Here is a 15057-nt window from a genome sequence, read left to right on the forward strand (position 1 = left end):
AAAAAAGCCTAACTAAAGATGGCCCTGGTGATAGCACACCCTGCTCAAGGAAAGGAAAAACCACAAAAATTAGCAGAAAAAAAACCCCAAAGGAACAGAGGGATAAATTATCCTTAATAATGTATCTGTCCTTGAAGCTCTCAGAGAGCACCCTGGGGTCCAGTGAGGGCTGCATTTGACACTGGGAGAGAGCAAGGAAATAACAGGAGTGTGACCAATATCACACCTCTGAACCTGTGGGTTCCTGAACGCTTACCTGACCCCACACCAGCTCTCCTAATCCAATAAATACACACCACATCCACTGGTCCAGCTGCAGGGGAGAACAGCTGAATGGTTTTCCTCCAAACTGGACAATTACTATCTGCAAAGAGAAGCACAGAGGAAAAGGGCTCAATTTTTCAGAGGGAAAAGGCAACAAAACAAATTTTCTGTAAAAACCCACAATCAAATCAACCAGCCAAACAAATAAAAAAACCTGCAGAATCTCAGTCACAAAAAAAATCCAAACATCAAATCCCACAAATTTATGCACCCCCAATCAAAGRTCAGGAAAAGCCACACTAGTTCAGACTGAACTTCCTCAGCCTCATATTTAACAATGAATGGTCAGGGAGAAAGCAAACAGGACAGTCCCCACGTGCTCTCCCAGCTCCTGAGCATTCTCAGCTGGGGATTTATCAACCCTGATCAAGTTTCTTCTGGAATGTCCATTTCAAGGGGGATTTTCCCCCTGATTATCACTTTATTACATTTACAGATGTGCATCACAGAGAGAGATGTACAGATAGCGCACCAAAGTCTGATCCTGCTGGAGGACCAGGSTGAGAAAAGCCCACACCTCCAGCAGGATAACAACACACAGTCTGAGCAGCTCATTAGGCTGAGAAAGTTTTGATCACTGAAAATCAGATATTCTTGATATTTCTTGTTAATAGTGCTGCTATTTCAGGGATCTGAAATCACAAGAGAGAGGTTTAAACTGCCCAAGTATTAAACCCAGGGGTCTGAATGAGCTGTTAAGGACCATCCCTATGAAGTTCTGCTCCCATCACTGCTGCTCTTTCCCCAGTATTCAGTTTATTGAGGGTTTTTTTCCCTTTTCCAATCACTGGTTCAAACTGCCCTTTCCTCCTCTCCCTCCTTCCAGGAGAAAGGTCCCAGACTGAGCTACCAGCACAGAGCTGAGCAAGAATTTCAAGACAGAAAAGGATTTCTAAAAGATAATATCAAATAGTATCAAGTGCAGSATGGAAGCCAGCAAATGGATGGATGCTGTAGCAGAAGGAGGAGTTCTTACAGAAGAAAAATTTGGCAAAAATGTGTGTTACTGTGATTATGTTCACTTGTGACTGGGACAGCAAACTCAGGAGAGGAACATGTGAAATCACAGGCGAGGAGCATTATTGCTGGGAACAGTGAGCAGCTATCTGAAGGTAAATTTGTCTTTTCATGGAGTAATAAATAGTTGCAAAATTCTTTATTGATATGCTATGAAATAATTTCCTCCTTAAAAATCAGTTACAATATCAGCAAGGGCTGTTATTATTGTACATGCTAGGATTAATTTAAGAATTAAGCCAATTCTAAGGATCAAAATTTAAGTTGCATTAGTCTGGGGGCTACACAACATTTGCTGTTATTAACACTTGTATTGATTGAGAAAATACATGAAAGGAGGTGGTTTGCAATTAAATGGGCCTCCTGCAGCACCTAGATTTAAAATTAAAAAAAAAAAAGAAAACACGCAGAAGAAAAGCCCCAAACAACTTAGGGTGGATTTCTGGTGCATGGTTCCTACTTCTTGCCCAAASCATTACCTGAATAGCGAATGTACCCAGGACAATAGTGCAAAARATAGGATTTCTGAAGATGCCATCAAAGACATTCCTCTCGCCGTGGATTTTGCGGGCGTTGATCTCATTGAAGAGCTGCATCATGACAAAGGTGTTGAAGATGATGGTGTAATGCTCTGAAGGAGGAGAGTGAAGTGGGGCATTCCTCCCACTGTCAATCTTAAACATTTTCTCACCTAGGTGTAAGACAAAAATCAAAGTTTCCACGGGAATGAATCAAACCAATTTACATTTCCCTTGTTTTCTTTAGTGCTCTGCTTTACCACCCTTCTCAAGACAATCTTTCTTGCACCAATGAGCAAAATATCTGAACTGAGCAAGAAGCTTTTCAAAGGATTGCTCCTATCTAATAACTCTGTACCTACACAAGGCTGTCAGTCTCACTCTCACCACACCAAGGAGGAATTATTCAAAGCTCTCAGTTCCTCCTGATGCAACAAACACTTCAGGTCACTGCCAGTGGGTTTGCAGTTTCCTGCAGCTTTTACCCATTTCCTAATCCAGTARCTTCTGCCAAGCATTCAAGGATATCCATGATAGAAAACACAAACACTCCTGGTTTKAAATGGGTGTGGGTTGATCAGCAGCAGACACTGCTGTTTATTCTGATAATTTGGCCGTCACTCATAAATCTGACCAATAAAAAAACAAGATACAACCCACGATGAGTACCTGTAAAACTGTGGTGAGTTTTGTGGTTAAGATATTTTTAATACTACAACCTAAAAGAGCCAGACAGTGAATTCTGCATTTCTGATGTGCCTGATGTCTCATTTACTGCATGTTTAAACACAGTGCATAAAAAAAAAAAAAAAAAAAAAAAAAAAAAAAAAAAAAAAAAAAAAAAAAAAAGAAAAACTTGATGCCCTGGTCTCTGCAGAAACCTACTACAAAAGAAAGTAAGTATTATTTGATCAAAATATAAATAATTCTCAATAATTTGAAATTTAATTATGGAAGCACTGAATTTAGAACATCATGTCACTGCAAAGCTGAGCCTTGTGGAGTTTAGAAAGGAAAACACTCTTTCCAGRGCTTATCAGAAAATTGTCTGGGCTGTGCCCTTCAAAGTATGCAGGAGTTTTCCAGGGACACACAGGAGCAATTAGAATATGGAGGAAAAGTCTGRTTTGCTTTTCAGCTGGCTCAGTATAAAGTATTTAAAATCATAAAACTCATCAAAAAGCCAATATAACTCCCCATAAAGTTCACAGAAGTTCTTGTTCCAAGATTCATATGTGAATTACCAACACTTTCTTCACCTATTTTAGAGAATCTGAAATTCAAATTTCCTGATCTAGACATTCTCAAAATTCCCTAGAAGTCCAACAATATCACAGACCATTCYAATACCACAGGCAATTTCTTTGGTTTAAGGAACTCCATTGTGAACAGACCACCACCTCCTCTAAGCTGCCAGATGGCCATAAAGTGGACAAGACTCACAATGGAGCTCAAAACCCCCCTACATTTGCAGCTTCTCTGGACATTTGTGTGTAAAGAAAAAARATATCTGAAAGACAGCACATGTGATTTAACAGCGACTACAAAGTGACAAGGAGACAATTGAAAAAATCATTGGAGAGGGTTCAGTTATTATTGTGGAGCACCAGAATCTATTATTAGCTGCTGCTCTTCCCTGCAGCAAGAAACRTTTCTCCTCCTTCCCTGCCCTCTCCAAAACACAACCTATAAAAAGCATCCACTGCCTGCAAGGCCTGAAGACGAATCCAGTAATCCAATAAATTAGACTTTTTGCCCCCTTTTAATATCCATTCCAGAAATTAAATGTCAGAGCAGAGTGTTATTTGTATTACTTAATACTGATTACTTGCTTTCCATACTACTTAAGATCAATGTTATTTCTGGACTATGGACAACACTTTGCTCTCGCTTCTGCAGCCCTTGGTAAAATGTATCTTGACTTCTATTGGGGTTTTTTCGTGGGATTTTCTTAAATTTGTTTTAACATCCYTACTCATGATGACAAGTTGTCATGSTTTTACTTGGTCCGATTTTTTGGTGGTGGGGGGATGGGATCAAGAAACCACAAAGATGGCTGCTGTGAGAAGTTCTAGAAACTGTCTCTTGGGTRGGGTGCAGTGCTTTTAATTTTCAGCACAGTCTAAACCACCACACAAGTCTCACAGAGAAAATTCAGTATCGAAGCAGCAGGGTGGATACTCCTGCTGTAACATAACCTTCTATGCTGTGTTTAGATAGAAACTTCTGCCAAAGAACAAGTCTGCATTTTGTGAGGGGAACAAAAAGCTTGATGAGGCCCYTCCCAAGGGCCCCAATAAGAACACACAGGGGAGTCATYCCCYAGTTCTAGCACCTTCTAGATTCTTCCCCCCTCAGGTGAGGATTTTGTTTATAAAATATATGTCCTGAAGAGCTGCTCTCAAACCTGGTTTCTCAGGAGAACCAAGACAGCACAGGAGCTTCAAACCCCCAGCATGGAGGCTTTTGGAATGTTTTGTCTTTCTGCCTGGRAAAACACTGAGCTGAGCTACAGATGCACCTACAGAGCTACAAATCTGCGTGTAAAGAACATAAAAGAAGGCAGAAAACCAGCACGACATCATTTCCAACCCATGGAAGGTGACTGAAACGTGCCACGTTCTATGTTTTGCAGCCTCATTACCCAGCTGGATAACGAAGGCCCACAATAAATGTGCGTTAATTTGTTACATTTTCAGCACTTTGGCTGCACAGCCCAGAGCTGGTGAGCTGAGCAGAGTCTGGCCAAGCTGCTCACCGACAAAGAGCAGGGTGAAGATGAGGGTGAGCTGGTAGACGGCGTGGCCCAGGATGTTTTTCATCATGGTGCGCGAGATGAGCGGTTTGTTGCGGCCGTAGGGTTTGCGCAGCAGCAGAGCCTCGGTSGGCGGCTCCGTGGCCAAYGCCAGCGAGGCAAACGTGTCCATGATCAGGTTCACCCACAGCATCTGCACGGCCTTCARGGGAGARTCCTGCAGGGAAACATCAGGGAGTTAGAGAATTCCCAGGAAAAGCCTCGCTGGGGTTCCTGTTCTGCTCATGGGGCAGCGAACGGGACTGGGAAATACCCGGGCTGGATCCTTTGCTCTCCTTCTGCTCAGTGATCTCACCAAAGATCAATTATCTCTCCGAAGCCATTTAAATCAGGACCATTTGCAACCACAAAACTCATATAATGCATGACAGTAACTCTTTAAAACACCTATTGCAACACTCTCCACACATCCTGCTTGAATTTTCAGCTGAATTTAGATAACTAGATAATCCCAGTTTCTCTCCTGGAAGAAAAACTATATTGAAACAGTTTAAAAAGTAACATTTCCTTTTTACGATAACCTATCTTTTTTCTCTTTCTTTCTTCTATTTTTTTTTTCTTCAGAAACAGCTTGAAATTATTAAAAATTTCTGGAACAATTAGAGAAACATCTTGATGCATTACACTCAAATAAGACCTTTATCAGTAATGACRTCATAAAAAGAAGCCTGATATTTTGATAAAAAATGCCCTGAAACTTATTAAACTATATAAAATCTGCAAAAGCAAGGCAATCTATTCATTTACTAGCAATAGGAAAGCGTATTTGGAATCACAGAAACGGAATGATGAAAGCCAAATACTGGTATTTGATGCAGGCTGTAGTTTCTGAAGCAGCTCTGCAGTCACTAGAAGGAGCTCTTTCCTCACACAATCCCATTGAGTCTGCGGTCACAGTGCAGAGGACTTTAGGTCACGTTAAAAAAAAACCCCAAAATTAACTAAATACAGCAAATGAACACAGATCTCAGGAGAACGCTGACAACTCTGATGAAGTTTTGAGGTGCAACTCACTGGGGCAGCTGCAAGGGGAGAGAGATGCAATTGCTCCAAGGAGCCAGGAGAGGAAAAATGAACAAGGTTCCTTTTGTAACAACCTCCCGCGCCTTTAGACKCTGCATAAAACAGGCAGCATTAGCAAGGTCTGCTTCCTGTTCCAAACAGACCATTTTTATTAGGAAAAACGAATCTCCAAAGCAATAAGGCATCAACATGACAAATCTCATCATGAAATTGAGTTACTCTGCAGTGTGAAAGCTGGAAGAGGAAGCACTATTTTTATGCATTTCATTACCCTGCTGCTGCAGCAGCGAAGCAAAAAAAAAATGTAGAGGACAGGACAGAAACTGAAGCAAAGCCAACAAAACTCCTGAGAATTCTGCCCTTTTCTTCAAAGGGTTAAATGTTCATTTTTAATGAAATACTATAAAACAACATGGGCTACCATTTAGCATCCCATGGATTTATAGAGAATGAGGGCAAGTGGATTGGTCTCTTGTGCATCTGGTTTAGATTCCAACTCTCCCTTAAGATAAAATATTATTTCCCCTTAAAAACACATTTTTAACACATTTACACAAATTTTGATGAATTTCATTTACTAAAAAAAACCAACAAAAACCTTTTGGCTTATTCAAAGGGATGGAGAAAAGCAACCTCCTGTTTCAAAGTCTTACAGGTTGGGCTTATCATGGCAAGGAGGATAATTAACATTAATTTTGACCTCTTGGTTATGGCTTCCATTAACTGGGCTTATCTGGACTCACTCCTTTCACATGCAGCTGCAGAAACAGGAAATGTCTTTGTCCTTGGAGGTGACTACAAAATTAAAAGTGGTCAAGACAAACTTCATTCCAAATGGAGACCTCATTTATTTTTATTAATACTGATGGCTCCAAAAAAGAGAGCACTTGAGTGAAAGTAGTTTGTGACTGGGGCTCAGAGACCCTTGAAGGGACTCAGGGAAAAAGGAAAACRTCTTTTCTGCTGAAGAACTTTCCCTGCCATGTTTTTGCCTGTCTCGTTAATAAGTTTGAGAAACATTCTCCTGTTACAATATCTGTTACAATAACTCAATTTCCACTTCACGCACAGAATTCTCYGTCAATAAAACTGAATTTCCCTGTTACATTTAATAGATAGAGGCAGAGATTCAGGTGTCTATCAGAGCCTGCCATATTCCCAGCAGCACGGAAAGGCAGATTATTTCAGTCTCTAAATCACACAACTGTAATTGGCAGTCATCAGTTTTGGCAACAGCATGTTCTCACCATTTCACACTGCCAATCACCTTGGGTGGCTGTGGTGCCCCTAATAATTATCTATTATTGGCAGTGCTGCACTGCTCAGTCGACTGTGAGAGCTCATTCCAGGCTGAAGCCAAAACATTAAATACACATTAGTCTGGGCAGGCAGTGGAATGAAATTTCCACTGCAACTCTATCTGATTTCTGATTAGTTGGTGGAAACTGAGGAAAATACGTATCAGCTAAGGAGCTTAGGCTTGCACTGCAGATTTCAGTCTCTTATGCAAGTGGGAGGCAAATCAACCTTCTTTTCTCTGTGGTTTAGCCACTAACTGACCAGCCAATAATTCTTAATTCCCTCGCTGAGAACTTTGAGGATGTGGACYATCCAAAATCACCACTTATTCATCAAATTCCTTTCCACTTGACCTTGGAATAGGTTAGCCTTGGCCTAGAGGTAAAAGGAAAATGTCCCTTAAATCAAGTGATGTTACACTTCATCTTGGAAACACTTAAAAGTACAAATCGCCAAAGGCTGGAAATAAACTACAAATCCTTTGTGACATGCAGAGCCTCACAAATTTTAGAGCTTGTTACTTTTGATTTAGTTGACAAGCTGCAAGGGAACAAAAAGGTATTTTCACCCTTACCTCTTTAGTACCATTTGTCACTGAACACATGCAGGGATTCATAAAAAATGAGCATTTCTGCGAGGTTACCTTTCTATACATTAACGGAAAAAATGTCAGCCCTCCCTTGTGCTGCTGGATTGCACTGTCTGCTAATTGCATGGAAGTGGCATCCTCAATTCTATTCCCATGCCTCTATGCCTTGCCAAAACAAAGCTAAACAGTGCAGACTTTGATTTTATATTACAGACTTTGATTTTCTATTACAGCTTTTTCAGGTTTGCCAGTGCTATTATTTTAGAATTTGCCAAGTACAGTTCTGCAGTAAAACATTAGAACCACATAAATTACTGCCTTATACATGTAAGTATAGATCATCCTCATTTTTTCGAATAAGATCTGTAAAAACAATCAGTGATTCATGCACCAGTTCATTGCTACAGTGCCTTTTAATTAACATTTAATTTTCCAAACACAATGTCCTATGGAGTCACTGTTTTCAGCTCCTAATGTCTGCTAAAACATTACGTCTCTCTCAAAGTGCAAGAATAATAATTTGAATGTAAAATGTTAAAACACAGCCTTTGTCTTCCCTTCCTTTGGTGCAACCTTTCCGAACAGTTACAATTTTCTCACCAGTTGGAGCACAGACCGAATCTGGCACGGAGATAAACCCGCTTGCTTTATGGCTCCAGTAAAAAACTCTTTCCATTTGACTGAGCTGCRTTTAAAAACCTTCATTTTGTTCATCCCCAGATCACTTTGAACAGCTCCAAACATAATGAACTCATATTTTCTTGGTGCTGTGGGTACGCTGGGGACAGGAAGCGGGATGAGCCCGTAYAGAGCTCCATAGGACACGCAGAGATGTGGAGCAGTGACTCACTGCAGGCACAAAACTCCCMAGAACCGTAGGCAGAGCTCCAAAGAACCACCCTCACTGAATCGATCAGGGGCTCTGCAAAGCTGTTATTCAGAGAATGAAGTCAGAATATAAAAGTTTGTAACTCATAAATGTGCTGGAAAAACAAATGACGGGTTTGAGCTGAGGCAGCRGGGAAAGGACAATTCAGACAATTCTACACAAACTGGTCAAGACCACACCCTGATCCCACTAAAAGCCTGCAGGGAAGGCAGCAAGAGGGAGCTGAGTTAGACCAGTTAAAAGATAAGGTGCATGGGTCCAGCTCAGGGGCACTGAGGCACACAAAGCTCCCTGGAGCAGCCAGAGGTGGAACTGCTCGGGGTCTGTGCTCAGACAGGGCTGAAACCCCCTGCACCCCAGAGGGAGGGCAGCCTCTCACAGAGACCCCTTCAAACTCTGCCTTCGTGCACAACCCCGACCCCAGAGCTCCTGACACAATCACAGACTCCCAACACACAATTCATTCTGGCTGAGCATTGCTGGTGGCTCAGGGATGGAGCTGTGAAGCAGAGCAGGGCCCGGTGGAATGGAGCTCCACGGGAGGAGCAGCTCGGAGCGGCTGTGCTCAGCTCGGAGMGGCTGACACTGCAGCGGTAATTCTTACACTGCTCCGAGTGTCATTGCTGTCACCTGAACATGGCTTCGTGCTGGGAGCCAGGGGAGACCAGACAAACAGCCACTTGTGTTGGTGCTGTGCACGATAACTCAAAGACAGCCACTGTTTGTCCTTTACAAGCTTTATCTAAGCTGGAGCAGCGCAAAGGGTCACAGACACTTTGTGCACATAAAAAACCAGCACAAAACAGAGATAGTAGATGTGGTAGATATTCTCTAACAGCAGCATCTTGAAGCTATTGGGTAGATAAAAAATAAAATTGTATTTGGTTAAAATTAGCAGAATTAAACTAAACTGCAATTCCCTGAAGTGGAATTGGCAAGGACCCTCACTTTATTAATCTATTTGATAAAACAAAGCAGCAGATTATTAAAATGAACCACTAATGCTCCCAGGTTCTGCCTAATGTTGTTCTTTAGCCTCTCCATGGGCCTCCTAAGGTGCTCTGGACCAAACAAATCATCTCCTGCRTGGGCAATGCACTCTCTGAGTGCCCCTTGGAGGGCTGGCTTCACTCCCCCCAGTGCTCACACAGCCATTAATTAATTCATTAATACAGAATTGCTGTGGTTTCACTCGGAGCCCTGCAGAGAGATGACCACATCCTCATATTYACATGTACACCAGAGCAATTGCAGCATCAACACTGAATAAAATGAAGCCTATTCAGTTGCAAGGTACAAGCCAAGTGTTAAAAAAAGATTAGGCCAAGCAAAGATTTGACTGTCTTTGTACTTTCTTTGAGCACAAGCCACAAAGGGCAGGTGAGTGCAAAGGCAGCTTCATCCTGAAGCATCCCGGTGGGCTGGCTCCAAACTGCACAACAGATTTGTTGAGGAGTGACATGAGGAAACAGAACAAATGTTATTACCTGCAGAGAATCTTTTTGCATTCTAGATATGTTGAAATGTCACCAGAAGGAACCTGAGTATTAACAGGGGACTGAAATCATATTCTGTGTGTCAGAGAAAGACAAACTGACCACCTAAATCAAAGGACAATTCTGTGCAATGTGGACTTTCTTCACATTCATTTTGAAGGTCACAGGAAGCTGTGCTGCCTTTTGGAAACTCTAGATTTTACCTTCTTTTTTTTGTTAAGGACTAAAACATTTCAGTCAAAACCTTTTAGTCAGACCTGTGCCCAGATGTGCACGGACATGTGTGCACCTAGACTGTCRTAGGCAAGACTTTGGGGTAGAGTCCTACATTCTGTGCTGGAGCTATTTTCATWGCAACCAGAGGGTACAGCATGTTCCCAAGTGCAATTTTCAGTCAAGCTTTGGAGCCAAGCAGAATGTCCTTTGGCTGGCTGGAGTCAAAACCCAACACAACAATGTGCAGTTGTGAGGCAAAATCCTTGAATGAGACAGAAACGGGAGCAGCTCGAGATCACCACAGCAGCTGAGTGTGAACAGTGGCAAAGGGCAGAGCTGCTGCCTCTCTGCTTCCATTTCCATTTCAGCTTCTTCCACACCTTTGTGGAACCCCAAATTGGATTTGCATCTTTACTGCTAAATTAAGGAATTTCACATGGAGCTGCTTGCAAAGCAATAAAGGAGTTGCAGGAGGTGACCATCAGAACCTGTGAGCAGGGACAGCAGGCTCAGGGCTGGTCACACAGACCTCTTGGGCAACAGGAATGCACTGGGCCTGATCCAAATCCTTCTAGAAGCCAAGGGAACGATTCAAAGGATGAAAAATGCTCCAGAATTAAAGAGGGGAATATATTTRCACTGCCTGCACACTCCACATGCCCTTAGACTTGATCTAAAATAACCCTTTAACCTTCTCGGGGATAAACCAGCAATTCCTTAATTAACAAATAGAAAGTATTTCCCTTCATGTCTTTACAGAGCAACAGAAGAAATGCAGGCATTGACCAAAGAGCTCACTTAAAACAAGTGCTCCTGGGCAGAGACTGAAGGTCTAAAATCAGGGTCTCACAGCAGCACTGGCTCTGGCTGCAGGGATGGTGCTCTCAGCACCTTGCTCTGGGTAGTTTGTGGCCCATARAAACCTTCCTTTTAGTCCTTATTCTGGTGTTACCAGCAACAATCACTTCACAGCTGGATCTTTTCTCAACGTGCTTAAAAATATTTCCAAATGGAAATTGATGCAACTTTGCTGCAACAGCAGGAATTCTGTCCCTCAGCACGGGCTCAGTGGTGACAAGAAGGGACCTCCAAGGCCTCTCAATGTCAGCCAGGGCGTAGGAGAAGTTTGACCTCGTGGGTTTGTGAAGGTACGTGGGTTTCTGGTTGCAAGGATCAGTTCCCTGATTCCAGTGTAAGTTTAGCCCGGAGCAGAGCTGATAACTTATTCATTGCTTTGCTCAGGTGTGCCTGGGCTGAAATGTACCTGCTGAAACAGCTCTGGGCAGCTGGGGGATGCACCAGCAGGGAAGCATCAGCTTTCCCACACTGCATCCCAACCCAGGGAGGCGTTCTGTGACAGCACCTGCCTGCAGCATCTGAAATACACATCACTGGAGGGAGAGACAGCACCAAAAACTGCATTGGGCTATTCCCCAATCAAAGACAAAACCATTAAATTGTTCTGAATAGACCCTGTTTTCTCTCTAGGGAAAAGAAAATTTWAAATTTATTGATCAAGAAATAATTTGAGAGGAAAACTAAATTGTTTGCTTTTTTTTTTTTTTTAAATGACCTGGACCTGACCCTTGCATATGCACCAGGATTGCCAATGAGGGATTAATGGAGTGGAAGGAAGAGAGGTCTAAGTCCAACTCTATGTGTCATTTAATTGGTTTGTCATCTGCATTTGGAATTAAAAAGAATTGTCTGAAAGCAACAAAATCCTTTTATCAATCAAAAAATACTGGGATCGCTCCTGTGTTTCAGCAGTGCTTTCTGGAGAATAATCTCATTCCATAATGCATAAAAAATATGTATTTATTAGTGAAATATTCTGATAGGAAAAGGCCAATTCACATAACCTCCTGCTTCTCCCAATCTATGATGTTTTCTGTTTGACCATCACAGGCTCAGGGATATTTCTCAGTGAAATGTTCTGAGAGGAAAAGGCAAATCAACACAAATTCCTCCTTCTCTCAGTCCATGATTTTTCCAGTTTGACCATCACAGGCTTAGGGATGACAACACCATGTACCTAAAACCAGGGAGGCCAAAACGACAGGCTCCTTTGGGAAAGGATGGATTAGCCCCTGTGATGTCAGCAGCTCTCTAACCCTCAGCAGGGACCCTGACCCTTGCAATGCTCAGAATTCCCAGCAGCAATGGGATGTGGGAGCAGCAGCAGCAGGATCCCCAGCACCCTTGGGGTGCTCACCTGGGTGATGCAGGCGCCCGTGAAGGCCACGATGACRGCCACGATGTTGACGGTSAGCTGGAACTGCAGGAATTTGGAGATGCTGTCGTAGACGTTGCGGCCCCACATGACGGCCTTGACGATGCTGCTGAAGTTGTCGTCTGTCAGGATGATGTCCGAGGCCTCCTTGGCCACGTCCGTGCCCGCGATGCCCTGCAGAAAGGGGTGGCAATGAGATTTCCTGCTAGGGAGCACCAGCTTCACACTCCATTTTGTATTTCCTGGAATTTCGCTAATTCGGCCKCTTTCGGAAGTGAATTTGGCCGCAATAAAGGGAATTGACAGAGAGCAAAGGAATTCATGTGGTGATGGCTCTGAGTGTTTATGATTGCTGATCATCGAGTTATTTTTGTCATTGATAATGTTTTATTAATATCCACTAACAGAATTGGGAACTAAAATTAGAATTCTGTGCCTTAATATATAGGCAGAATACACACGGAAGACACCTTGGCAATTAGCAGTGGATTTTGCCACAGCAAAAATTCCTCCACTGTTGTGAAAAAAAGTTCATTTTTCTGTACGAGCCCAGGATTCTGCAGAAAATCAATAATTAATGAGGCAAAATCCTGAAGAAGTATCAAGAAAAGCAATGCCAGTGAATCTGACACAGTGAATTAAAGGATTCTGATGCAGCATCACTTGCTACCTCCAATAAATTCCTTCACTGACTAAGCAACTTAAAATGTAATGAATGAAAAACCCCTTACAGCAAATTCATAATGGCACAAACATCAAGATTATACCATTGCAAAGCCAACATCAGCTTTTTTAAGTGCTGGTCCATCGTTGGTTCCATCCCCGGTCACAGCMACCACCTGCCTCTGTTCCACCTGTGTGCTGTCAATAATACCTGCAAAAAATCCATATAAAGGTGTGYTCAGAGCCATTCCTGGGCAATAATTAGCAAGAAAAAACATCCCTCTGCAAAAGCAGGCTCTTCTCATACAGATTGCATAACACCACACAGTTTTACAGAGATTAATAGCGCTGATCTTTAAGGAAAATAATGATGAAAGCAGCGGCATCACCACCATTCATTACTAAACATCACCGTTAGAATTTACATGGAAGGTTCTGATCCTGYATCATCAACACATCAACAAAACCTGCCCAGACTTCAAAGGCAAYGAGAGCAGCTCATTATGTCCTTTTGGCAGATTCCTGCTATTTAAAATTATGTGTCACAAGCCAATGCTGATCAAACAGCAATGGAAAAGATTTGCCAAAATATTAAGTTCATGCTTTGGGCTCTCCTAAACTGGGACCCAGCTGTAATATCAGCTTTACTAGGAGGCCTTCTTAATCTAAAGATAATAAAATCATTGATTAATTTTATTTAGCTGATGCATTTTAACAGCCATGTTCAAGTCYGCCAAACAATGACTAAGGGGATATAAAATAATTCCTTAAATTCTGGAACCAAACATTTTCATAAATAGGTATAATAAAATAATTTCTACTTTAATTTTGAGATCATTTGAGGGGAAAAAAGCACTTTTCATTTGGTGAATCAAGCTTCACACAACAAGACTGCAGGGAATTATTTTCCACTTATGCAGATAGGGAAAGTCAGGAAAAGAATGAAGTATTTTTCTGAGGCTACAGAAGCAGCCTGTTTTTTTTTTTTTTTTTAATAGGATGCAGCTCATTCACCACTCTTGTTTCTATTTCCATGTCAGGGTCCATTTGAACGAGTCCAGAAGACAGGATTGTTGTGTAGGATACAAGAACACCTTTCCATATTGATAACTTAGGGGACGAAAAGGACAGAATTCCTTTTGCTAACACATTTTGCACAGAGTCATAACCTCCAAAAACAATTATCCAAACCTACCCAGTGTGAAAAGCTTTCATTCTAGTCAGAAAAAAATTCCCTCCCCTATCAGATAACTAAGCAGAAATAGGAAATTGCAGATTACAGAGCAATAGCTGCCTTTTGGCAAGGTTCAGGCTTATCAGGCACCAGAAGATTGCAGTGCCCTGTGCAAGCAGTTGGTGCCCTGTATTTTTCAGACTTWTGAAAATGAGAAAAAAAGCCCTATTCACTTTCCACTGGCAGTATGATCTCAGACAAATGGCACATTACTCTGATTAGATCTTACAATTAGAGCTTTCAGTTTGTTGGGGTGATTTGCCTTTGGTATTACTAAATAAACAGGACCATCATCTGTCACTACTGTTAAAAGCATTTACTTGGTCTTCCCTTCTTGCTATTAACACATCCTTTSATGTTAAATTAATAGTTTAAGCTTCTGAAAAGAAAAAAAAAGTCATCAAAATCGCTGTCTCATTAAGGTATTAACTGCTCCAAAGAGGTCGGCAGTGTCCTCTCTCCACTGGGTTCCAAGTGGGAGCACAACCCAAATCAAGTTGAAGAGGCTCTAACAAATGATCTCCGAGCAGAGATAAATGGATATAAATAGTGACTGTGTTGATGACTGTGCCACCAACTGCCCTCCGCCAGCCAATTCCAGGATGCTGCCAAGTCATTCACAAGGTTTAGCAGTCATTCACGAGRTTTGGGAGACTTTGATCCCAAAAAAACAAACCGTGCAGCCGGATGAGCCCGACACTGCCCAGAGCACAGAGCTGCATAGACAGCAGCCACGGAAAG

General features: G+C 42.1%; 1 protein-coding gene across 3 annotated transcripts in view; it reads right to left on the reverse strand.

Annotated features, from left to right (window-relative positions):
* Nucleotides 1–15057, reverse strand: part of ATP2B2 (ATPase plasma membrane Ca2+ transporting 2) — a 157364-nt gene that overhangs the window by 21456 nt on the left and 120851 nt on the right. For all 3 annotated transcript variants that reach the window (XM_057383188.1, XM_057383186.1, XM_057383187.1), the window contains 5 exons: nt 13187–13293; nt 12402–12593; nt 4618–4831; nt 1821–2032; nt 257–364 (listed from right to left, as the gene is read on the reverse strand). In XM_057383188.1, coding sequence (XP_057239171.1) covers nt 257–364; nt 1821–2032; nt 4618–4831; nt 12402–12593; nt 13187–13293 — 833 coding nt within the window. The remainder of the gene's footprint in view (nt 1–256; nt 365–1820; nt 2033–4617; nt 4832–12401; nt 12594–13186; nt 13294–15057) is intronic.

Source organism: Malurus melanocephalus, unplaced genomic scaffold (assembly GCF_030028575.1).
Source record: "Malurus melanocephalus ecotype Western Australia unplaced genomic scaffold, MMel_1.1 scaffold_614, whole genome shotgun sequence".
NCBI lineage: Eukaryota > Metazoa > Chordata > Aves > Passeriformes > Maluridae > Malurus > Malurus melanocephalus.